The 26,000-nt window shown below is 44.5% G+C and overlaps 2 protein-coding genes and 1 long non-coding RNA gene across 3 annotated transcripts in view; 1 reads left to right on the forward strand and 2 right to left on the reverse strand.

Moving 5' to 3' along the window:
* Positions 1 to 3,731: 3,731 nt before the first annotated feature.
* On the reverse strand, positions 3,732 to 24,403 carry LOC142775764 (uncharacterized). The gene is made up of 2 exons (XR_012886994.1): positions 23,258 to 24,403; positions 3,732 to 6,536 (listed from the first exon to the last, which is right to left on the reverse strand). It is a non-coding gene; the product is annotated as an uncharacterized LOC142775764 (long non-coding RNA).
* Positions 11,623 to 22,383, reverse strand: LOC119166667 (uncharacterized). Its single transcript, XM_037417988.2, has 2 exons — positions 22,252 to 22,383; positions 11,623 to 22,163 (listed from the first exon to the last, which is right to left on the reverse strand). Exon 2 carries the CDS (start codon positions 20,415 to 20,417, stop codon positions 18,597 to 18,599), a length of 1,821 nt encoding a protein of 606 aa, XP_037273885.2. The 5' UTR covers positions 20,418 to 22,163; positions 22,252 to 22,383; the 3' UTR covers positions 11,623 to 18,596.
* A 154-nt stretch (positions 24,404 to 24,557) lies between the features above and the next one.
* The window catches only part of LOC119175480 (sulfotransferase 1C2), a 104,935-nt gene continuing 103,492 nt past the window's right edge, over positions 24,558 to 26,000 (forward strand). The window contains exon 1 of the mRNA XM_075877753.1: positions 24,558 to 24,757. Within this exon, the coding sequence (XP_075733868.1) occupies positions 24,747 to 24,757 (11 nt within the window). The 5' untranslated portion in view covers positions 24,558 to 24,746. The remainder of the gene's footprint in view (positions 24,758 to 26,000) is intronic.

A 26,000-nucleotide genomic window follows, 5' to 3' on the forward strand; every position in this document is an offset into this window, starting at 1 on the left:
TCAGTGATTATTTGTAATCAAGTACTTAATTACGCTAATTACAACTTCAGCACAAGAAATATGTGTAGTCATTTCAGTATGTGGTCTTATTCAATAACAATCTTTTCTGCATTGCCAATCACACCATTCCTTCATACAAAGAACTTGGTTTGAAATCCATACTTGTTTTGTGTAAATCATGAAAAAAAGGTTATGGGGAAAAACAAAAGGCAACCAAGGCACACTGGTCAGAGACCAGATGCCTGAGAAGACAAATATTACAAGACAAACCTAGGATCACAACTTTCAGGTGTTTTAGAAACGTAAAGAGAAGTTGAAACTTTAAATGCAGTTTCCTCAATACTTTTTGGGGGGGGGGGGGGGGGCATTATTCTCAGCTCGTGGAGCAGATATCTAGGCAACCACTGCACAGATTTTGATTCCGTTTATTTTGTAACGCTCCTTGAACTGTGCTTCAGGAGTCTGCGATCTTAGTTCTTTATTTTACTCCTAAATATTTTTATAGGGTTTCTTGTTTATAGTGCAAGTGTGCTCATTGCAGTGTCACTGAAGAAAACGTTAACTACAAGTTTTAGTGTTGCAAAAAAAAATAATTTTGATAATGCAGCCCCCTTCAACATACATTTGGCTGTGTATGCAGTAATTCCCAACTACTTTTCTCATTTTATAAATCCTCCAGGTCCTCCACGCGGTTCAATTAAAAATAATTTGTCTCTCATTAATTATTTATGCTATCACCTCGAAATTTTTCTGGATGCACGGTGAGGCCATTATTAGTGTCTGTGCCAATTTTCATCATTGTCCGACCAGAAACAAAAAAGTTCATTGTCAAAGGCACATCCCCCCTTAACATTTTGAAACATCAGTGAACTATTTAAAAAATATTTAGTTTTACGTATAATCTCTACTGAATAGAATACATCAGTATTCAATTCGATATGCTAAATAACAATATTTGCACATCCTTACGATATATGTTGTGTTAGAATTTTCTTGGTGCATATAAGTCTCGATGTTGCTTCACATTTTTTTTAAAGAAGGCTTCTGTGTCATGATCACGAAATATTTTAATAAGGCCTTCATAAGGTTCACATATATTCATGTTTAATGACCATAGTTGTGACATGATTAATATAATGACCCATATCTGGGATATAATAATTGGTAGGGGGGAGAGGGGTCGTAAGGAGTGAACTTACAAGCTATTCAGAGTGGCCGAAAAAATCTTGCTTATTGCTGCGCAAGTGGCCGAGCATCTCGTTGACATCAAATATGAGATAAGGATTCCAGGCAGCTGTGTGTGTGTTGGCAACAAATCTGTTGAAACTTACAAAGGCAGAAATATTCCTTGAGCATTGTTTTGTGATGTTTTATGTTAAATGACTGTGACTGAATTTTGCCATATTGCTCATGTGTCTATTTACTTACATACTTCTTTGCATAGCCACGAATTAGGACAAATGGAAGTTAAAACATGTCCTGTGTTTTTTGCATTATGTGAATCTCAATTCTGCACTTCATTCACTCCCTGAAGCTGTACCATCTTGCCAAGTTACAAGCTTTGTTAAACTATTGGAATGTATGCGGCATCGTTGACACAAGATGACAACAGACCATATGTTAAAGCTCGTGCATCATGACAGACTAAAGATGACAGTCAGTTTACCTTTGTAAGGACAAAAAAGTGCTGAAGTTCAGCATATCACTATTTGCATATGTTGTAAGTGATTCGGTGGAGTCTTGTGAACTTAAAAATGTGTTGCTCCCAAAAATAAAAGTTTTTTCTGTACTGTGACCAACCTGGAAAACTATGCAGATGATAAGTAAAAGCGATCACAGTTGGACAAAATGATGTGTTGCCCAACACTTTAAGTGAATACAAGAGCAGCATTTGCCAGAACTAAAGTCTCTTGTACAGGGTGAGCACAATCTTGTGCAGGTGTGCAACAGGGCACACAAGCACAAGTGGTCACTGGTTTTAAGCATACACACCAGGCTTTAATTCTACATTGTCTGATAGCTCCAGTGATTACAGTACACATAACGACGGCTGGAGTGGTCCCTGCATGGCACCAACTATATAAAGTGTGACAAGCTGCATACTTAAGCTTGAGACAGCTGCATGGGAAGGAGAAAGGGGCACCGTGCTAGGAAATATTTTCAAGTAAATGTAAGGGCCTGCGGTGAGGGGACTATGAATGTCTGATGTGCCATCTTGCAATAGAGAAGCAACATTTGCACCAAGTCTATCATCTGTTAGCAGAATCTGATAAACATTGGTAGTACGAGTTCATGGCTACGGAAAGATGGTGGCCAGGAGATGCCCTCCTGAAGTGACCTGCACCCTTTTTCCATGCCCTTCTTCGTGCACTGGAGGTTTTGCCTTGTAGCTACTAGATTCCTGGGTGGGTGCTCCTGAAAAGCTTATGATTGAGCTCACTCTTACCACCTGCTTAAGGGCCAAACCTGGTGCTGGAGCTTGTTTGCCTAGTAGAAATTTTTATAGACAAAGAGGTTTCAAGTATTGCACAAACAAAGATAGAGCACTGAAAGATTACCATACATATCCTGTACACAGACCTCTCTTATAAAATCCACTAAAGAGCCCCAGATTACCTCTATGGTGTGCCTTATTAAACTGTAAGAAAGTATGTAGTTTAATTTATGTTATCTTTTTTTTAATCATGAAGTTTACCTAGAAAAAACTAGATTGTCATCAGTGGCACGACCTACATCGTGCAAGATACCAGTAAGTATAGACTGCAATGATGGTACCAGAAGCGTCAGCAAAAGTAAATTCACCCTCCTGGAAGCTTCATTTGACATTAAGACTGTCTATGCATTATAAACGAAGTATTGTTATAACTTTGTTGCTTCTAATTGCTCAATTTGCAAAATTTGCTGTGAACCCAATAGTTATTGACCTACGAGGTGTTTCAAAAAGTGACCAGCTCATTTAAGGTAGCTGCAAACCTTAGTGGTAACCCTATTATATGCAGGATTCAATAAGTATGGCTGTGTGCTAATCCTGTCAAGAAAGTTTGAGCTTGACCTTTTAAAGCAATTTTTTAAAGACTTGATGACCAGGAATGCAATGCGTCTCCACACCTGATGGCAGGCACTTGCCTAACTACTACCCCATCTCGCCAACAAGCAGCCCTTGTAAGATGCATGAACATGTACAATTATCTCGGGTCACCATACGTTTGCTGAAACCAGCTTGCTCTCAGTTCTGGCACAATGTGGTTTTCGGAAATCAATTTTTTGCAAAGGTCCGCCTGCTTCACCGACAAACTGCACATATAGTTTTTGGCCATTCTTCAGTGGTTATTTTCCTTGATTGCTGGAAAGGTCTTCATATAGCGAACCACAAGCTACTACTTTTGAAAGAAAGTTTATGAAACATGGATGTTTATCTCGTATACTTAGCTTGAGCACATATTTTTTGCTTAATAATCATTTTCTATTTGAAGCAAAAATGGAGTACCACTGGAGTCTGTCATATGTGTTTAGCACTTCTTTGGAGATGCCCTGAAAAAATATTGAAATAATTTGGCAATAAACTAGCAGTTTATTGCCGAACTGCTTGTCACAAAATGTTTTTCCAGGGTAAATGGTTATGGGCTCGTTACAAAGGCTGAAGTTGGTGGTGATTCTGTCTACCGTATCACCAACAATGAGACAGGAGACGGCGCTTGTATAAATATGGCACACACACACACGAGGCCTAATGACAGTGCTACGTACATTTCTATTTAACAAACACAGCTTCGTTTATGCATGCTTTCCCACAATACACTGCGTGCACTTTGCAGCACAAGACGGCGGCACTGCGGGCAATGTTGACCAATTTTAGAAAGACGTTTGAAGGTCGTCATTTTGAGCTAGACAGTGCCCCAAGCAATAAAATTTCGTTTTATTTTTTTTCCTTTGCATAACCCATCTAAACTGACACTGCTAAGAAAACAGATCGTCATCATCGGCGACAGCAAAATTGTTACGTCGGGTGAATGACTGTTCACATCTCGTTTCTTTCACCTTGCGAATACCGTATCTGTCGCGCGCACTTACGCAAGTCGAAGCCTAAAGGAAGAATGAAAAGTGTTGGTCTAAGTAATTCACCCAAACGACAGTCCAACTGATACCGATCGACCCCCAGCCACACAAGCACCACACGTCCACGTAGTACGTACGCCACAATACTAAAATTGTTCATCAAACAAGTATTCACAAAGGCACGTATTTGATTTTGTGGGGTTTAACGTCCCAAAACCACCATTTGATTATGAGAGACGCCGTAGTGGAGGACTCCGGAAATTTTGACAACCTGGGGTTCTTTAACGTGCACCTAAATCTGAGTACACGGGCCTACAACATTTCCGCTTTCATCGGAAATGCAGCCGCCGCAGCCGGGAATCTAACCCGCGACCTGCGGGTCAGCAGCCGAGTGCCTTAGCCACTAGACCACCGCGGCGGGGCACGTATTCACAAAGCACGTATTTACAAAGCACGTATTCACAAAGGCACGTATTCACAAAGGCACGTGTCTATTTAGCCGTCTACGGTGAGTGATGGAACACACCCCATAAGCTCTACGCCACCGAGGAAGGAAAGGTGTTTTACGCCGTCGTTACACCATTGCATATGGCCGCTTAAACGTCATTTCCGCCACACTTTACTCTTGGCATTGAGTTTCATACAGTAATATTATTGTATGAAACTCTACGTCTCCTGAAGCTGTACCATCAAGCGTACCTAGCATGCGAGACCTTTTTTACTTCCTTCATTCCTGTGCTTGCTATTTGCTTGCATAGATTCCGCAATTTTACATGCATAAATACTTTATCTAAACATATGGTTGTTGCCAGATTTTTGAATATGCAACAATGTTTCCAACGTTTCACAAACAATTTTTTGTGTCACTCGTCTAACTTTCGGCAACTACAGTTAAGAGCTGTATTAGGGGATTGATTAAATAGTTTTAAATAATTTTTAAAAGTTTAGGTTGTATATTTTCAAAACTTTTTCAATTCAATAGGATTGTAAAGGTTGCCAAAGTTTCAAATAAACAACAGTGTTGCCAAACTTTTATGATAAGTTTTTGTGTTCTTTGTTGTACCGTAAATAATTAAAATGTAAAGCTATGCAAAGTGGCTGATAAAATAGACACAAACATTTTTTTAAAGTTTATATGCCGTTTGTTTGCACAAACTTCAAAACTAAAACATGGGTTTTATTGTTGACAAACTTTCAAATAAACAGTAATGTTGCCAGATTTTCACAAAATTGTTTGTGTCAATTTTTTGATTTTTACAACTATAAACTTTTTTAGGTAGATGCTTAAATAGTTATAAATACTTCTTGCGTATTTGGTTAATAACTGCTAATTTAATATCCTAAATAAAATATTGTTTTCAATGTTGACCAACTTTGAAATATGCAACAATGTTGCCAAGTTTTTACGACAAACATTTTGTTCATTTCAGTGTTGGTTTTTCATTTGAATTTTCTGATTATGAAACTGCTATCTTGCAGACAATTGTGTGGAAACACAGAACACCTATGTTACGCTATATATTCCTCACGGCGCAAACTATTGGCAACTTCGGCTGGCGGCACTGGTGGTGTTTTTAGTGCACTCGTGCCGTGCCGTACGTTCGTCAGGGCACCACGCGTGCGGTGCCGCGACACGAGTGCACGCCACCGCGGAGGTCGACGGTGGAGCGTGGTGCAATCCCATCAGCCCGCGCGCGCTGGCAGACGACGCGGTGACGTTCCATCATTGCAGGCTATATACAGCTGGCGTTGCCACAAAACGCGGCTGGACGGCACGGGAAAGGTGCGTGAGCTTACACCGTCCAGCCGTACTCACACAAGGCTATACACTTTCGCTGCCGGGATTCCACTGGACACCGAAGGCGATGGGAAAATCACCGTAACCCTCGTCGAGTTGGTACAGAATCGATGCAGCACAACCAACTGGAGAACAGATGCGCGCCTACTGGACACGTAGCGTCCCGCAAGTGTCTCTCATTGTTTGATTTTCTGTTAATTGCTCTCTTATTACTCACACAAACAGGACGCTAGAAATTGTCGTCTGTAAATGGCGTCTTTCGCATACAGTGCTGCTGTAGCGGATTCGAGTTTTGTGGTTCACACGTTCGGTTGGCCCATAGCGAGGCGCGAAAATTGGGTGGTGTTTGACGTAACTTATTTTCCATGGTCACGGTGCCAGTGCACCTCAGCCGAAGATGCTATGTGATGGTGGGCATCCAGCATAGTCTCGTGCCTGTCCTGCGTGGAAAAGAAATAATCGCTCTCTAGACAAAACAAAACTGCTACATTAGAGAGCAGCGCGAACATCTCTCCACTCACCTAAGCTAGAGTGACATTTGTGGATTGAGCATAAATTCAGCTGTAGACGGCTCTTCTTATTGATGCTGCAACAAAGTGTACCCCACAAACTGGGGAATCCACCAAGCGACGCGTCCCTTGGTGTAAGAACTTGGACTTGAATTTGAAGAGTTAATGTCGAACTGCACGTAGAAATCAAAATAAAGCATGGAAGCTGCTTCGGGACTCTCCGACAGAGGAGAATCTTACAAATTTTAAAAACATGAAGTCTCAAGACAGGAGAACGCGCCGACAGGTTAGAAGGGAAAGTTGGCGCAAGTTTTTATCGGGTGTCAATTCATATGCACAGATGACTGAAGTCTGGAACCTATGCCGTTAGTAGGGTAGCAGAAAGACGAGTACACTCATTCCCTCTCGTAAACACACAAAGTGACAGCATGGAAAATCAGGCGAACTTCCTCGGCGCACACTTCAAGCAGATATCCAGAACTATACCCAAACTTTCCAAAGATACAAAACAAGAATTCAATAACAGAAACTAGAACGCAAATGTACAAAACTTAAAGCTTACAACCAACATTTTACTTCGGCTGAGCTTCTGACATCGCTAAACTGTTGCAGTGATTCCGCCCCTCGTTCTGACCGCGTGGTGTAAGTGATAATTTTGAAAATTTATCCCGGAACTCGAAAAAACGTTGCCCCGCTGTGGTGGTCTAGTGGCTAAGGTACTCGGCTGCTGACCCGCAGGTCGCGGGTTCGAATCAGGCTGCGGCGGCTGCATTTCCGATGGAGGCGGAAATGTTGTAGGCCCGTGTGCTCAGATTTGGGTGCACGTTAAAGAACCCCGGGTGGTCTAAATTTCCGGAGCCCTCCATTACGGCGTCTTTCATAATCATATGGTGGTTTTGGGACGTTAAACCCCACAAATCAATCAATCGAAAAAACGTTACTCTTCCTGTAAAATGCCATATAGTTTTCCCGGGAGATTTCTGCTCCTTGAAAAGATGCTATTGTCGGTCCAATTTTGAAGCACGGCAATGATCCGTTCTTTGTAGCGAGATACCGGCCCATTGCACTAACAAGTTGCCTGTGTAAGCTTTTCGAAAAGATGATTAACCACCGACACCTATACATTTCCTGGAAACAAACAACCTACTGGACCCATACCAGTGTGATTTTCGCGACGGTAGATCCACCATTGACCACCTGTTACGCATCGAAGCACAAATCCGCGACGCGTTTGTTCATAAATATTTTTTTTCTTTCAGTATCCTTAGATATAGGAAAGGCATAATAGACACCACATGGCGTTTTGGCATACTGCGAGACCTCTCACATTTAGGTGTCCGAGGTAACATATTCTCACCATAATTGAAAGTTATTTGTCCAACTGCACTTTTCGTGTCCGGGGGAGGGGAGGAGATCTTGTCTTGTCAAGAACAATTTGTCCAGGGGACTCGAGTGCCGCAAAGTGGTATCTAGAGTTGCACACTTTTTATTATAAAAATGAATACCTTGCAATCCTATATTCCACACCACGTGGAATATATTGAATATATTTTATTGCACATATTGACGACGTATACGTCCAGACCAGTTTTAAGTCCTGCAATCTCGCAATGTGCGAGCGGTAGCTTCAACTTTATTTGAATAAGGTTAGGTTGGGCAGATGAGAATGCGTTCACCCTTGACCCACATATGTGTTTTGTTTACAAGAAAGAGAGGTCTACATCCATCCCGATCCAATCATTGACCTGCACGGACAGTGATAATGCAATCGATGGGCTGCTCACGCATATTTATCAGCACACCTTCTGATATGAAAGGCTTCTATACTATTCCACGAGTTAGCTTGTCTTTGTTATAAAACAAAATATTCGTATCGCACCAAACAGGATAACATTGGCAGCTGCTGCTCGGCTAAGTGAGAGTTATTGCTATTTCCCAAAGATTTCATTTGTTCATTAATGTGAGTGTTGATTCACCGGCCTGTCTGGCCTCTATATACACGACCGTAAGTTAAGGGCAATAAATAAACTATGCATTTCGTATGCATCTTTCAATAAACGGAGATGAGAGTTCGCGCCTGCATGTCTTCTCGCCTTTCGTTTTCCCGGCCACTGTGTGCGCGCCGAAATGTTTCCAAGGATGTCCTGAAATCAACTCGCCCAACTTTTCTTTCTATAACGTCAATGAGGTAAGGTTTGCATCGTTTATTGTGAGTGCCTAAGCTGGTTGAAGCAATGTATACACTAAGCGAGTCAAGTCACTCATACACATAGCTTTATACGAGTGGAATAAGTCTGAAAGTTGAAAATGTGTGCCTAATAAATGAACATCACGATCGCGGAACGAACGTTGTACTGCAGAGTCCTATTTTAGCATCTTATAGCTGTAGGGCAAGGGTTTTATCCTGCGATTAGCAATGTGGCGCTTGCATAGTTGTATTGATATTGAAATAATTACAGTGCGAAATCGGAAATGAACCGTTCTCTACGCGGGAAGACAGTTGGCGCCGTGAGAGCTTTTTAGTTTCGTTAAGTTTGTTCTGTAAACAGAAGCAGATGGGTGCAATTCTGCATACTTCTCGCCCGGCGATGTCACCTTGAATGCGTTACAAACAAGCATTATCGTGGTGTGCCTACAGGATAGCACGAATTATATATTCTCGGTCGTAAGCCCATATCATATATATTGTATTAGTAATGCCATGGGTAACTACTGCAAGCACACTTGCAGTAGTTGCCCATGGCATTAATAATACAATTTTGAGTGTAGGCCGGCACTCGCTGTGCTATTTTTCGTCATTATTTTGAGAAGCGTGGTATCCGCTAAGCATTTGCAAGGAATTTCGTGCCAATTGTTCATGCAATGGCTGACGACGATGAGGAATTATGGCTAAATTGGGTATGTGCCACAGTTGACAGGGGAACAAGAACAAGCTTTTGTAATGGGTTGGAGCATTGGACAACCCACTCATTACGCTATTCGCATTGTTGGACGACTGGTTGTTTTTTCGCCGTTTTAAAACGCTTTATAAGCGCGTTCCCGACATCAAGACTGTCTAAGGCAAGTTTTACAACAATAATAATTCACAAGCACCAGCTTAGCTCAGTGGTAGAATACTGGGCTGGCACCCAGCAGACCCAGGTTTCGAGCGCCACTGTGTCTTTAGCGCTATTTTTTTTTTTTTTTTTTTGTTCAGGTTTTGCGCGATGAGGCTACGGACACCGGTGGCGGTGGACAACTGCGCGTGACCCGAGTTGCGATCTCACAACAGCTTTCGCTGTGAAAATGAGTCCCAACAGTTTATTTCGAGCGAGGCTGTGTGGAAGAAAATATTGCTATGGGCCAGTGGTGTCGCGTCCTAACAGACGAAGAGGCAGACGACAGACTGGCGTGAGCTGATCGTATCTTTCCCGTAGCAACATTTCCGGCTTGTTCTACTCCTAATTATCGCTCAGTTACCCATTTTATACAGTTAGAATTGTGAATTCTGATGAAAAAGAGTTGTAAGGTTAGTGCTTACTGGTTCAAGGAGCACAATTCAAAGAAAATAAGCTTCAGACTAAGGGGCTGCTGACAACCCCTGTAGAGTTGTTTGCGCCGCGTCGCGCACGTGTCTCGCACAAAAGCTGAATTTCAAAGTGACAACTATTGAGCGGTAAGTGACGTGTTCGTGAGCGTTGATCATCACTATCAACATCATGATTAGATTGGTAGCGCCGGTGGTGACCTCAGGTGTCAGCCGAGTCTCTTTTGCGCGTGGCCACAAAACACCTATATACTATTTAAAGAAGAGAAACTGTACCTTTGACAATGCAACAAAAATAAGGGTAGCGGTGGCGTTCTGAACTAACTCTCCGACCTAGGGATGACGCTGCTAGGACTATTACCAAAATGGTGGAAGCGAACCAGAAAATTGACGGGTAAATACACGGACGAAGGAGGGAGATATGTTATATTTCAAGTTCAGTAAGGAAAAATCAGCAGTCATAATTTTCAATGATAATGAAGGTAGTTAGCTTAGGATACAGGAGGTCACGCTAGAAATAACAGATAAATACAAATAACTGGGCGTATAGATAAGCAATGGGACTGAGTACCCGAGGGAACACGAAATATACGTAACGACTAAAGGTAACAGGAATGCAGCGGTAATGAAAAATAGGCCACTGTGGAATTACAGTAGGTATGATGTTGTGAGAGGAATATGGAAAGGGGATATACGTAACGACTAAAGGTAACAGGAATGCAGCGGTAATGAAAAATAGGGCACTGTGGAATTACAGTAGGTATGATGTTGTGAGAGGAATATGGAAAGGGGTCATGGTTCCTGGTCTGACGTTCGGCAATGCGGTCTTGTGCATGAGATCAAAAACTCAAGCAAGATTAGAAATTAAGCAACGTGGAATAGGTAGGCTTGCTTTAGGAGCTCACGGGAATACACCAAATCAGGGAGTACAAGGTGATATGGGATGGACATCATCCCAAGTAACCACGGATATCCGTTAGGAATACGTCGGGACGTCCGTCTCGGATATTCCGGACATCCATCAGATATCCGCGGACGTACAATGTACGTCCAATGGACATACTGTGAATGTACAAAGGTAACAAATTTGTACGTTCGCTCGTCATCCGTTTCGGACAGCCGACACGGACATTAAAAGGACCATCAGGGGATATATTATACATATACACAGGTACATATATGTTCATAATAGATATGTATATTGATTTCTTATTCATTGTGCATAAATAATCTACCCCCTAATGGTCCTTTGAATGTCCATGCGGCCTGTCCGAGGCTGATGTTGAGTGAGCACAAATACCTAGCTATATATATATATGCGTGTGTGTGTGGTAATATCGAGGGTCCTTGAGGTTTTGTGCACTCTCGCAATTGATGCTTGAACGTCTTTCACAAGAACCCTTTTGCTGCAGATTAAATATCAAAGCGCTAAAATTATTTCTGGTGCAATGCTAAATTAAAACAAGATTCATGGACACAAATAAGGTGACGACTAGGGATCCGGAGTGCCAATTACCAGCTGTTTATTGATGGTATAAGCTAGAAAAAACAATCATGCACAGCGACGTGAAAGAGTACAGCGAACTTTCATGCCACTGTGCATGCTTAGAAGCTTATTTGTTTTCAAGCTTTTACCATCGATAAAACAGAATAACATATGTTTGGCAAACTTAGGCATCAACTTGCCCAGGAACAAGTGCTAAAGCGTAAGAAGATTGGGCTCACACAAGGTCTCAGATGCAATAAAATGTTTATTATCATTAGGTCAAATCATGTACTCTAGTAATAATGAATAAATAAATTAAGCAAACACTAATTAAATCAAGTACGATGTTCAAGTTGAAGTGTGAACACAATGATGAGAATAGAAGCACAGCTCCACACAATTCTAGCAGTGAAGGTAATACAATGAAAGAAGTTAACTGTGATTATTTCATTTTGTAATATCAAAATTAAAACTTACAGGGTCATAAAGACACAAGCTTTGGTACAAACAAAAAATGTCAAGAACATTTAGCAAGAAATAAAAAAGGTTTAAGTTAAAAACTGACAAAATCCAGTATGATGCAAAACACCATTCCAATACAATACTGCAGAACAGGCGACAAATATGACTGTTGCAAAAATACAAAAACAAACATGAAATGGGAAATGCCAAAAAAAATGTATAAGACAAATTCACATCATGGAAAGCACAGGGCTCAATTCCATCACATGCTGAAAATGGATGACACAGTTTTATTGTTTATTAAGTACAATAAACTATAATCATACATAAAACTGTCATTCGCCCAGAAGCATTTTAGAGCTCTACATAGAACAATGCAATGGGACAATTAAGATACCCTTATGACATGGATATCTCTTCAACACTATGAACAGTCCTCACATAGACATCAGTTTTAATTCAAGCACAACCAATACACCTCTTTATCTTTGGAGAATGTGAATGTTTATTGCACAATAGTGGCTGTTTCGTTTCACTGCTAGCACAATATGGTGACCAAATAACTGTCATATTAAAGGGGTGGTGCCACCATTTTTTTTGAAGGACAGTTTACTCTGTCCTACAAATCTCCTGTGTATAGAGATAGCTCGGAGCAAGTGTGAAGTACAGCAAATGCCGAGATAGATTATTTTGGAATTAAAGCCAGAAGGGTGTCTTGAAGGGCCAGTTGATACACGATTTGCATGAGCGCATGACTCAAACTATGTACCTAAGAGACGACAAAAATTTATTGTCTTTCCTGTGCTGAGCAAAGCACCAGGAAATACCCAGCACAAGACAAAAAATTTCCGCCATCCCTTACGCACGCGGTGCGAGCCATGCACTCAAGATCGTTAGCAAAGCAGGCGTAAGGCTTTCTCGGCAGCCTATGCGAAAAAGTAAAGTAACCCCAAAGAGCATGCGTGCATAAAGAAGCACAGGACACAGTACGAGGAATGCATTAACAATGTATTACAACATTCCGTTGTCATGTGGCTACACCTATGCTGGACAGACCAGTCAATGTTTGAACAATCACCTGAATGAGCACCCGTTCAATCTCAAGACTTCAACAAGCAGCACCTTAGCAGCCCATTGTTCCTCGTGCAGCTGCACCCAGCTCTTCCATAATTGAAAGATGCTTTCACGATATCGTAACAAGATCGAGTGCGAAATCAACGAAGCCTTCCATATTAGGAAGAAAGGACACGTGTGTCAGTGAGCCTCCACTTGCCCTCCTCGAAAAAGAGAACATGTTTCTGAGCTGTTAACTTTGGACATTTTGACTCGTGAGAGATTCATCTTGCTTTTCATCTTTATGAGCAAGTGTTGTAGTCCTATTTGTTTTTGCAGCTCTATATTTTCCCGTGTAATAAACACACACACAGTTGTTCCTCAGTTCCATTGTTCCTCAGTGTTGTGCGGTCATTCTTTCTTCGTCCCAATTTAGTGCCATTTTTCCCTCAGTACTAGTAAAGCCAATTTTCCCAAGGTGCACCTCGCGACATCGACACTAGCTTGACGTTAGGCTACAGTACTAATTCTGGCGACATCATACAGGATACTCGCCTGGCCATGGGAACATCACAATTTCTTGCTCCAGCATGTGAAGAGCTCATATCGCGACTTGAGAGTACAGTAGGAACCAAGACTAGTTTTTAATAACATGTTGTAATTACTTTTTCAGGGAGCACTTACACTTATTTTCTAGGATCAGCAGGGCTTGGCTTAACATTTAACGCAACGGTGGTATAGTGTCTAAGGTACTCAGCTGCTGACCCGCAGGTCGCGGGATCAAATCCCGGCTGTGGCTGCTGCATTTCCGATGGAAGCGGAAATGTACGCCCGTGTGCTCAGATTTGGGGGCACATTAATGAATCCCAGGTGGTCGAAATTTCCGGAGCCCTCCACTACGGCGTCTCTCATAATCATATGGTGGTTTCGGGATGTTAAAGCCCACATATCATTTAACGCAAGAAAACAACAAATTAAAACTTTCATGTAACAACCACTTAAAGGGGAACTCCGGCGTTTTTTCAATATTAACTGATTTCAATAAAACTTTAAACATGTGTTTTCATTGGTACCGTGATAATATGTGCCAAATTATGCACCCCACGTCATTCAGTTTCTTGGAAAACAACTTTTAAAATTAGTAGCCGATTCTGCAATCACACTAGTAAACGCAGGCCACCCTGTGCATGTGACGTAAGGGCCTACTCTTTTTGGAAAACCCTGCATTCCCCGGCAGACAGATGCAACGTGCGCTTTCTTCTACGAGGTGACAACGCTAGCACAGTTCAGTTTTGTCAGCTGTATACAACGTGTTCGTCATCGTTGATGTCGGTCTTACAATATTGAGCAACAAGAAAATCGATTCGGGGCATGTCAGATGCTTCACGCGCCGGCGAGTCGAAATCAAAAAGCGATGCTTCTGCGCTGAGATAGTAGCTGCAATCATTGCTGAACTTGTCACTAGTAAGTTCAGACGCTCTGGCACAGCTTGCTTCTGCGTCGATATCGCCAACTTGCTTTTCGCGCATCAGAAGAGGAATGTGAGCTATGTGTGCACCCTAGCAAGCCGTGGCGGGGTGTAGCCGATCTCGTGACGTCATCAGCGACGAATTCTCGAGACCTCATCTGATACCCACCATGAATGACAGAGCAGCTTCCCGTTTTGGTCTTTGTTTTGACTTGTCGCTTATTGCTTAATTAAAATTACTGACGAGTACCTAGGCAAAATTAACCACCTTAGCCTTTGCAGGATTGTCAATACTATTTGAAAACAGCATTATCTCAGTATGGTCGAAAATGCACCGGAGTTCCCCTTTAAGAAAACAAAGCATCTCTTCATAGCAAAGCGGTGTGTCAAAAACTGTTGAAGGGTAATCTATCCTAAATGCAATCAATTCTTCTTTTAGTGCCCTCAAGACAGATGAAGCAGTGGAATAGTAACAAATTTTCCGTGCCAGGGTAACCTAGCAACCTTGCGTACATTTATTAATGGCCAACATTTAACACCAGAAAGCTGTGAAACCACAAAAACATCAATGGTGCCAGAGAGAGAGAATAAACTTTATTGAAGAATTAAAATTACGTGACTAATCCCGGGTGGAGCCCTCTTGTAGAGCCCCACTGGCCACAGCGGCTCGCCGGGCCTGGTCTAGGGTCACCAGTTGGCTCCCCAGTGCCAGCTCGGAAAGCCGTGCCTCCCAAGACCACGTTGTGAGTGTTTGTAGTGAGCGCACCAACCTAGATACTGCATTGGCTGGCCGCTCGGTACATTGGTAGGTTATGTGTGTAAGTGTGGCTGTGTGGTTACTACACCATGGGCATACCCCTGTTGTGTATATATGTGGAAAAATTGCGTGTAGTTTTGATATGTGGGGGTATGTGTTCGTTTGGAGGCGGCGCCAATCCCGGGCTTGTTGGCTGCTTAAGTTCGGATGTGGAGGGGCGTACGTGCGTCTTGTAAGGCGTTGGTTTTCCAATATCTGCCTGCTTGTTACACTTTGCTCTTCATGATGCCCTGTGAGGTGTCCTGAGGAGAGTCCTGCGTCTCGGCCAGTAAGTCCGCGAGCTACGCAGTTTGCCTCCTCGTTTCCCCCCAGGCCGTCATGCCCTGGGCACCAAGTGACGCCATGTGCCTCCATCAACATGGACCCCAAAATATCAGTGACGCACCTTGGAAGTGTGCCTCTAAGGTATAAGCGACATGCAGCTTGTGAGTCTGTCAAAATATACGCTGAGCGCCCCCTTCTTTCGGCTTCTCTGATTGCCAAGGCTATGGCTGCTGCCTCTGCGGTGGCACTTGATCTGGTGCGTAGGGACGCGCAGGCCACGACTTTGCTTTGGTTAGTCACTGCCAATGCATATGCTTGTTTTCTGGAGCCTTGTGGTGGCGCGGGATAAAGACTGACGTCGGTAAAGTAAGCGTCTGGATCGCTACTTCTCTGCAGGAGTTTTCGTGCTCGCGCTTGACGGCGCTTTTTGTTGTAGAGCGGGTGCATGTTTTTTGGAACTGGTTCCACGATTATTTGATCACGTATTTGCTTGGGTGCAATGACTGTCTCATCGCCACAATATTGAGGGGTGAGAGGGTATCCCAGCCTCTGTAGCAGTGTTCTTCCCTGGAGCGTAGTGGTGAGTCGTTCTCGCTGTGCGATTAGCGTGGCGGCGGCCAATTCTTCATACGTATTATGCATGCCGAGTCCCATGAGTTTTTCTGTGCTTGTGCTGTTCGGAAGTCGCAATGCTGCTTTGTACGCAATTCTGATGAGTCTGTCAATCTGCTCTATTTCGGGCTTGCGTGTTGATTGAAAGGGAAGAGCGAACGTGACTCGGCTGAGAACGAAGGCCTGTACAAGGCGTACCGTGTCGGCCTCTGTCATCCCATCATTACTTCGCGCAATTCTAGCTATAAGGGATGCAATACTCTTTACAATGTGTTTGAGTTTGCCTATTGCAGTCTTTACGCTGTTGTTTTCTTGCACGTGCATGCCTAATATTCGAGCTACTGGGGTCCTGTTGATGATCTGTCCGGCAATTTCTAGCTGCAGCGCTGGTGCACGGTTGGACCGAGTGCGTGGGGGTCTTATTTGCAAATATTCCGATTTGCTAGGTGCGCACGACATGCCTGCAGCAGTGAGGTAGCCTTGAATCATGTCTATAGCGGTTTGCAGTACATCTTGTCGTTCTCCATAGGAGCCCTTTGTTGCCCATAGCGTAATATCGTCCGCGTAAAAGGCACAGCCCAGGTTTGGTACAGTCTCCAGCTGGAGGACTAGTTTCCGGAGGCCGATATTGAATAAAAATGGAGACAAGATGGAGCCCTGAGGTGTGCCTTTCAGTGGGAGGTCGTATGGTGATGATTTGGTACCAGCTATGCCAATCTGCGCCTTGCGATTTCCAAGAAAATCAGATGCATATTTGTATATGCGTTGTCCGCATCCAATGGCTGCAAGACCGTCTAGTATGGTAGAGTGCGCAATATTATCAAATGCTTTTTCGATGTCGAGTGCAACGAGTAGATTGTTGAGACTACCTGGCGCTGGGTTAAGCACTTCCTCTTTGAGCAGTAAGAAGATATCCTGGGTAGACACTCCTCGCCTAAATCCGTACATAGATGTTGGTAGAAGCCCCCGTTCTTCTGTGTATTGCTCAAGGCGAGTGAGTATAACTTTTTCGAAGAGCTTGCCAATGCATGACGTTAAAGAAATTGGTCGTAGCTGATCAAGGCTTCGCCGTTTGCCTGGTTTAGGTATGAGTACAACCTGTGCCAGTGTCCATTCTGCAGGTATCTTTCCACTCGGTGTCCAGACTTCCTGATTAAAGTGGTTTGTGATGGCTTGTAATGCTTCATCGCTGAGGTTCCGTACCATGGCATTTGTAATGCCATCCAATCCGGGCGCTGTATTTCTTTTGAAGCTTTGAGCCGCTGCATAAACCTCAGCAAAGGTTATGGGGGCGTCGAGCTCAGTGTTGGGTTCTCCATTGTATTCTTGACTGGGTGTTGGGCTAACGTTTCGCTTGCGTTCTCCTGTGTAGCGTTGTTTCAGCTCCTCTATTAACTGATCCGGATCACCTTGAAATTCCCCAGCTAGCCGTTGAAGGGTAGCGTTTGTTTCGGTTCTTGTTGCAGAGGGATCCAAAAGACTCCGTAGGATGTTCCACGTCTTTTTCGTGCTTAATGTGCCTTTTAAGGAATCGCAGAAGGTGCGCCAGTTGTTGTTGTAAAGTTCCTTTGAGTATGCGTTTACTTCCTCCGTGATTTTCGCTATACGGAGTCTGAGTTTCTTATTTAGCTTTTGTCGGCGCCACCGTTTCGTGAGGCCTCGACGAGCTTCCAAAAGATGTGTCAAGTGGGTCTCAATGGCAGGTGCGTCGGTAGTTGTTTGATATATCTTGGTGTTCTTGTCATAGAGACCCTTAATTTACTGTGTCCATTGGGCTATAGTTGTTGGCTTGGGCCCGTCTACTTCCTGTTGCTCTCTATATTTAGTCCAGTTAGTCAGTCTGGCTTTTCCGAGCGGGCGTCGCAGTCGAGCTGTTTCATATGTTATTTGCACAATATTGTGATCGCTGCCCAGATTGTCGTCCAGCACACTCCAGCGCATGGTCGCGGCATTGTTGGTTACGGTAAGGTCGGGAGTGGTGTCCCTGTTGACACTGTTTCCTATACGAGTCGGTATGCCCGGTGTCGTGAGGAGTGTGTAGTCGTAGCGCTGTATCGCTTCTAAAAGTCGCGTACCTTTGGGTCTGTCTGCGCTATAACCCCATGTGGTGTGCCAAGCGTTGAAGTCCCCAGTGATGATCAAGCGGTCGCGTGGTTGAAGCTTGTTGTTCAAATAGTGGAAGATATTGCTGAATTCTGCTTTTCTGTCTTGTGGGGGACTATATATGTTACATATAACCTGCCTCGGGCGTCCTTTCTTCGCTGGCCAGAGCGTTACGATAAGGTGTTGCGTCTCTTCGTTCGGTGCCGTTATGCATGTAGCTGCCAATTCTTTCCGGACGAGTGTCGCAATCTTAGGTGTATTTGGATCCATGTACAGTTTGTAGCCAGAAACTGTTTTAGGCCTAGTTCCCACCTCTTGCAAGCAGATTACGTCAGGAGGAACCAGCGCCGCCTTTATGTATAGAGTGAATGTAGCGTGCTTGTTGTGCAGGGAACGACAGTTCCAGGACCATATAGTGAGATTCTCGTTTGCTATGCGTCAGTTAATTGCCATGATGCGAGGAGGTGGGTGTGCTTTCAGCGTCTGAGGTAAGCATGCTTTTGGCGTCGGACTCCTGGGACCGCGTTTGGCTCTGCTTACGTCGACGCTTCGTTTCTTTGTCGAGGCTTTCATGAACGTATCGCTTCAGGTCTTGAAATTCGACAAAGAACTGTTTCATTTGGGCTTCTGTTTGCTGCAGTATGTGCTGTTGCATTAGCTGCAGTTGTTGTTGTAAAGTGGGGTTTGTCGCTGTTTGTTCTGTTCCTATATTGGCTACAGGATCTCGTGGTGGTGTCGATTGCGGTTGGATGTGCCCATTGTCCCGTAGCTTTTCGCTTGGGTTGCTAGTTTGATTTTGAGAGGCCTGGACTATAGTTTTCGGGGTGGCTCCCATTAGTTGGGCCAGCTGTTTTTCGAGCCACATTATTTTGTTCTCGTATTTGTCAAGGCGTTGCTTAAGCTGTTTGTTTTCAGCGATTACTGCTTGATAGTGTACGTTTTGTGTGATGGGGGGAGTACATGCAGACTTGGGAGCCACGGCTTCCGCCCAGCTTACCGGAAGTGATGATGCCTGTTGGTTGCATCCTTGATCCCCGCCGTTGCCTTTGGCTCCCCCTCCTGGAGGACCGCGGTGGAGGTTCTGCTGAGTCGGTGCTGGCGCGCTCTTCTTGGATGGCGGGTGCGGCTTTCTGCCCGGGGACCGTGAACGCGACCGGGATCTTTGCTTGTCATCTGCTGACTTGTAGGCGTTTTCTTCCTCTTCAGAGGAGAACCAGCGGAGATTCTTGGTCCTCGGTGGGTCGTTGCTAGTGCCCTGTTGAAGCTTATCACTGTGGCCTGCTTGTACTTGCGGCTGTTTAGGCTTCGGCGGCTTAAGTCTTTTTTTGCAAGTTGGATCTCCTGTGGGGTGAGCCTCCCCGCACGAGGCGCAACTAATAGAACACGGATGTCCATCCGTTGGATTAGTCAGTCCGCACAGCCGGCAAATGGGGCGATCCGGATGCGGGCAAACGTCCGCGCGGTGTCCTTTTTCTCGGCAGACCTTGCAGACTTGAATCGTAGGTCGGAAGGGGTAGCAGCGGAGTTCACCCCCGTAATAGTAGACGGTACGAGGTAGCGTTGGACCGAAAAATGTAATGGCTGCGCTTTTCGTTGTGCCTATCATTCTGGCAGTGATGATCTCCACACCGTGCGTTCTGACACGTAGGTGCGCCATGAGAGTTTCGGTTGAGGTGTTCATCGGTACGCCGTGAATCACCCCTCTCAGAGTATCGTCTCCATTTGCGGCGTATGCACGGACAGCGTGAGCCCTGCCGTTAAGCACAAGGGCGCGTATCAGACGCACTTTGTCCGCCACTTCCTCATATTTGGTCGACAGAATCGCTATGTTTGACCCTGGGTTGATTCTAAGGATGAAATGGTCATCTCTGATGCCAGCTTGGCATGCCTCAATGATTGCTTGCGCAAGCGTAGGAGTCAGAATGTTTCTCAGCGGGAGGCCCTGGTTTGGACGAATGACGATCTTGTAATCGTCCTTCGGCAACGGCGGTAGCTTTGGCAATTTCTTGAATGTTGGCGTGCCTGTCTTAACTTGGTCCTGGAGCCCTGCGCTGCCGCGTCTCCGCTCCAGTGCCTCTTGCTTGCGTTTTTTGGTGGATTTCGCTGCCTGCCAGCTAGCGTCCTCGTCTGCATGCGATTGAGCGCCGATAGCGTCTCGGCTCACCGTATCGTGGTCGCTCTGGAGTTGATCCATTTGGTCGTCTGCTGTACCATCCTGGTCTAGGAGGTGGTATTGTTGGTCGGTCGCCGCGTTGAGAGCCATAGCTGGATGAAGCTCCGACGCGGGCGTCCCCAGCGTCGGTGCAGCTGCCGGCGGCTCCCCAGGTCAGCGTTTGGTGAGCGTCCTAGGGGTGACGAGCTTTCTGAAGTCCTTTGGCACCTCCAAGTGGCAAGAAATCCTCATGAGTGGTGCCCAGGCGTTCCTCGGAACTTCTTGAAGCTGATAGTAACGTTTTCGAGTGGTTGCAGACGGAAAAACACCACTAAAAATCATGAGAATCCAGAGCGCGAAGCGAGCGCGTCTGCACTACTTCGAGCCTCCTGGCGGTCTCCAATGGTGCCAGAAATAAATGGCTTCTCATACAAGTTTTCTTTTACTTTGAATTCACGGCCAATGATGCAGGGCACCTTTCGTTACATATGGTGCTAACAACACATTAAGGTGAGAGAATTGTCTGCGCTTTGCAGGCCCAAGGCGTTATGTCTAAAGGACTACTTAGCCAAGCATTATGCAGCTTTTTCGCAATCCCCAAACACAACAGGTGCATATAGTCCAGTGGTGCAGAGGTCACACAGTATATGGGCAGTGATGTTAATAGTGATGCGCCCCGGTGATGGTAAGAGCCAATCTGACGCCTGAAAGAATCATTCGTACGCAAAGTGGATGACGTAGTAGGGAAGCTGAGTCGACTGTTTCTGTATGTACCCTCAGCTGTGCACTTAGGACACCCAGAATAACCTGTATGTCCTTTAATCTGAAACACAAATGATCGTGCTGGGGCATCCAAAACAAAACACTTCAAAGAAACATCAATTAGGTGCCCATGAAAAATCATTCCTTGGGAAAGAAGCTGTTGCAGGTCACTGACAAGTTTGTTGAGAAACTCATAGGCTGAAGCAGGCTTTCCTGGGCCTGTGAAAATTCCAACTACAAAGGGTGGTATTCTTCGATCTTCACGAATCATGCACTGTATGGGCCACAACTGCATGGTGGAGCGTTTGGAAATTGGCAGCCCGTCAATGTTAAAGGCAAGAGAAACATGACTGCCTTCATAACGTGCTTTTGACAAAGCATTCTCAAGGATTTTCTGTAGCCCAAAGTGGCAGTAATGTCCCGGTGCCATTGAACTGACAACAGGTGCACGCTGTGTATCTCTAGGCATGGCGAGAAGAGTATGAGCGTCGCTAGGCAGAGATGAAGAATCGAAAGTACTGACCTTGAGAATTTTTAGAAGGGCGGACAAAGCTGTATGAGTAACATTTTCTTTGATGACCCAACTGCGCAGTGACACAACAAAATCTTTGTGCTTTGACAATGCATCAGTGGAAGATGAACAAACAGGTACCTCCGGGACTCCGCTTACAGGAGAAGGCACATCGCTGAGTTGCATTGGCGAGCCTTCGGGTTCAGTGTGCGATGCTCCGGTGGACGAACAGGGTGAACATTTTGTAGGCGATGTGTCCGTTGAGTCACTTTCGGTGACGCAAGGCGAACTGCCCTCAGGGGGCGCCGAGCTGCAGCAATCCGCCTGAGTAGCTGCTGATGTAGCCGCAGTGTTTTCGTCAGCCCCAGGCACGCAAATGCTCGCACACTCACTGGCACAGCATGTGTTACTGCATGCGCGTAGTGTACCACACGCACTACTGCATTGTTCGAAGTTCCCGATTCCTTCAGACGTTGACGGCTGGCTGCCGGCTTGAAATCCGAAATCCCGAAATATTGCCTTTGTTTGCAATGACGCTTTCTTGCGCGTGTAAGACTTTTCCTTCGCTTTAGGCATGCTGGCACCTGCGACGGAAACACATTGTAGTACTCATACGAAGTTCTGAAGTCTTTGACTGTAATCTTAATAAATAAATAAATGTAGCTGTCTTACCTCCGTAGCTGGGGAAGAAAATACAATCGTATCTGCACTGGCACTACAAGCACGCCGCCATTATCCACAGGACCAACAGAACAAATCCAGTGGCTTGGCTTGACTGGGCGATGGCTCGCCAAACGAAACTTTTTTTTTCTCCGCTGTTTGGATAGATCACCGTCAATATAAACAACGTCGTTAAAGTAGCTTTATAATATTTAACAATTAGGCGGTGTATTACAACCGTTTTTGATGATAAATATTATCAAATAACCTAAATTGGAAACGCCATTTTTGTGACATGTTTCAGTTTTTGAGAGAGACATTTGCGACGCAGCAGCAGTGTCATCGCTAGCACCGTGTATCACCTTCCTCCGTGGTGTACCGCATGTAACTATTACATTTGTCGGGTTGCGCTCGCTCCGTGGCATTTATTTACCTAAAGTATTCTTACACGTGATTTGTAATAAACGTTCAGCAGTGAAAAGTTAGTCTATTCAGTGATAGATTGAGTGTATGGTTTCATTGTATATCTTTTGCTATAGTGGTCAACGGGATAAAAAAATTTAATTGATTTCATGGAACAATTATTTTTAAAACTGTTGGTCACTTTCGACTGACAAAAACTAGTAAGATAAGTGCACGATATACTACAAGCAATGCACAGTATACAACATAAATTATACGAGCACATATATTTTTAACCCTGACAAAAAGTGCACATGCCTTAAAAAACCCTGAACTAGATGCTATATTTTTTTACGTTTCAAAATAGGATTGATATGTGGGGTTAACGTCCCAAAACCACCATATGATTATGAGAGACGCCTACGTAGTGGTGGGTTCCGGAAATTTCTACCACCTGGGGTTCTTTAACGTGACCCAAATCTGACCACACGGGCCGACATTTCTGCCTCCATCGGAAATGCAGTCGCCGCCGCCCGGATTTGATCCCGCGACCTTTACATTTCAACTAACCGTCGCATTCAGTTCAGAATGCCGTGAAAATTAAAAAAAACAATACCTCATCCTTGAAGGGCTTTCTGGTTTCCCCAGCGTGTGTGTTGGCCTGGGAATCGGCATGCGAGTCAGCTCATGCCATCCACGGAAACTGTCTGCTCACAGATACACACATTCGCCACTACTCCGGCCGCTATACAAGGAGATATGAGCTCTAGATCTGAAAGCAGATCACTTGTGGATCACCATACGCAATTAAGGCCCCACTATTATCACAAGATTTAGAAAATTTCTGATGACTGCGAGCATAGGATATGCTCATGCACTGCAGTACTCCAAAACTAATTTCAATTCTCATGTGTTCTTTGGGGCCCTTTGATGGATAGCCAGTGGACATTCGCAACTGGCTGTCCGACTGAAATCCTGTTCGGATATCCACCAGGAAGCCACCTAGTACATCCCGTCAATGGACCTTCCTTGTACGTCCAGCGAATGTCCGTGCTGTGTCCGCTCTGGATATCCGAATTTTTCGACCTTTGGATTCATAGCGGACAGCCGACGGATATCCGTGGTTACTTGGGATTTGAGGGCAGGGTGCTAGCAGCAAGATAAAGTTTGAGAAGCGATTGAGAGAAATGGGGGAGGAGCGTTGGGCTAGGAAGGTTTACAGCTACATGAAGAATGTCGATACAAAATGGAGGAAGCGAACCAGGAAATTGACTGATAAATACTTAGAAAACAGCAGGTGGCCAAACCAAAAAGACCTATCGGTTAAGAAGAAAGTGAAGGAAACTGAGATATACATGTGGAGAATTGGCATGATTAAGAAGTCAGCACTAGATATCTATCAAACTTTTAAGCAGGAAATTGCCAAGGAAAGGATTTATGATAATACTCGGCGTAGTTCGATCTCTACTGTTTGAGGCTGCAGGATGGAAGTATTGGGAACCAAGACTTATCGGGCCAAATACGAAGGGGTAGACACGTTATGCAAAGCGTGTGGAGAGGAGAAGAAAACTGCTGAAAACCTGATAATGTTCTGTAGAGGGCTTCACCCTATAGTTCAGAATGATGGCGCAGAGTTTTTCAAAGCACTGGGGTTTAGGGACAGGGAGGGCAAAATAGACGTTAAGCGGGTAGAATTAACTAGAACGAGGATATCTGAGTGGTGGCTAAAGTCAAGGCACGAGTGAAAATTAAACCCCTCTCTCCAAAGTACCAGTCCTCAACTTCACTATTTAAAGAAAAAAAAAAGATAAATCTAGTTGTTGGTTCACTAAGTATTGCGGCTAGGTGGCGGTAGCCGCCGCCCGTTCTAAAGGGTACAGCCACTTCAATTTATACACCCATTCATCCATCCATCATCATTGCGTTAGGGCACAATGGCGGCTGCTTTGGTGGCAGGTGCAAGTGGTCGCGGTGCGCGCGCGTAGGTTTGGGGCATTTATTCGCTGCTGTTGCGGGGTGGTTTGCGCGCGCACGGCAGCCTAACGTTACTCCAAATAACTTCGATATGCCGCCAGGTGACCGATAGGCCTCAACTGTCAAAAAACATGCCAAGCAAGTAAGCTTACATTGTTTATTGATAATCGTGAATGCAGCAGTATACATGTAAACAAGAAACACTGTCTCTCACAGAATTGAACAATACATGCAAAAAAAAACATTAATAGCTATCTCTTTTATAAAATTACCCGCTGAAATTGTACAACTTTGTCTCTTGTCACGTTCAGTCAGACAAGGATATTTACACTGGACACCCCTTGCGCAGTACTTGGCACCGTGTCTTTCTCACCACACATGCCCCCAAAAAGTGCTGTGGCAGTTGAAAAGGGAACTTCGTTTACGATTCAAAAGAGATAAAAGGGTTGCAGGGACAGGCACTTTAATTGAGTAACACTTGGCGAATAGTGAAAGCCTGAGTCAAACATTTCAGCAAGTCAACATTCTTGTGAAAGTTGTCACGGATGACTACAAGAGAATGAGCTACCCTTACCCTTGCTCGCCTACTGTTGATCAGCTGACACACGAGGTAGACGATGCCTAGAAGGCAACGTCTACCTCGTGTGTCACGCACGAGGTAGACAGCTTAGAAGTGCTGGAAGTCGCGGTAGCAATGTTAGAAAAATAGGCAGCGAATAATCATTGCAATCAAATCTCCATAATGAAGTTTTCTATAATGTCTATTCACAAAGCAAGGGCCATTGCCTAATCTTTCAGTATTTTCGCATCAGACTGAAGAGTTACGTACACAGCTCAATCTGTCACTTTTCAGCGAAAGTACTGAAGTGATTGTTCTGGCTCAGTAGTCATCTGCTTGCCGGGGAAGGCAGACAACAATGTTGGCAAATAAGGTTGCGCCCGCCTCTTGCGAGGTGCACTCTATATTTACAATTTTGCATGCAAAAGAATCACTAGCTTTTCCAATCTACAGGGAGTTGTGCCTGGTTCATGGACCAACTGTGAGGCGTGAAACAAGTGTCAAAACATGGTGTTGAGACTTCCGAAATGGCTGCACAAATGTCTACGACAAAGAGTGGAGTACCACGCCAAGCATTCAGACCAACCAAACTGTTTGACAGGATATTGCAGTGGCTTGAGGACTAACAGTTAGTGGGCTGTAAGACAATGTTCCCCTTGTTGGCCTCACTACAATTTGCACAATTGTAGCCGATATGGCCAGATATCACAAAACTTGGTTCCAAAAATGCTTACCGACCAACTCAAACACTAAAGGGCATCAAGTATGTGAATGTTTTTGGACTGCTACCAATAAAACAGGGATGATTTGTTTTTGAACCCTGTTG

This window comes from Rhipicephalus microplus, chromosome X (assembly GCF_043290135.1).
Source record: "Rhipicephalus microplus isolate Deutch F79 chromosome X, USDA_Rmic, whole genome shotgun sequence".
In the NCBI taxonomy this organism is placed as follows: Eukaryota; Metazoa; Arthropoda; class Arachnida; order Ixodida; family Ixodidae; genus Rhipicephalus; species Rhipicephalus microplus.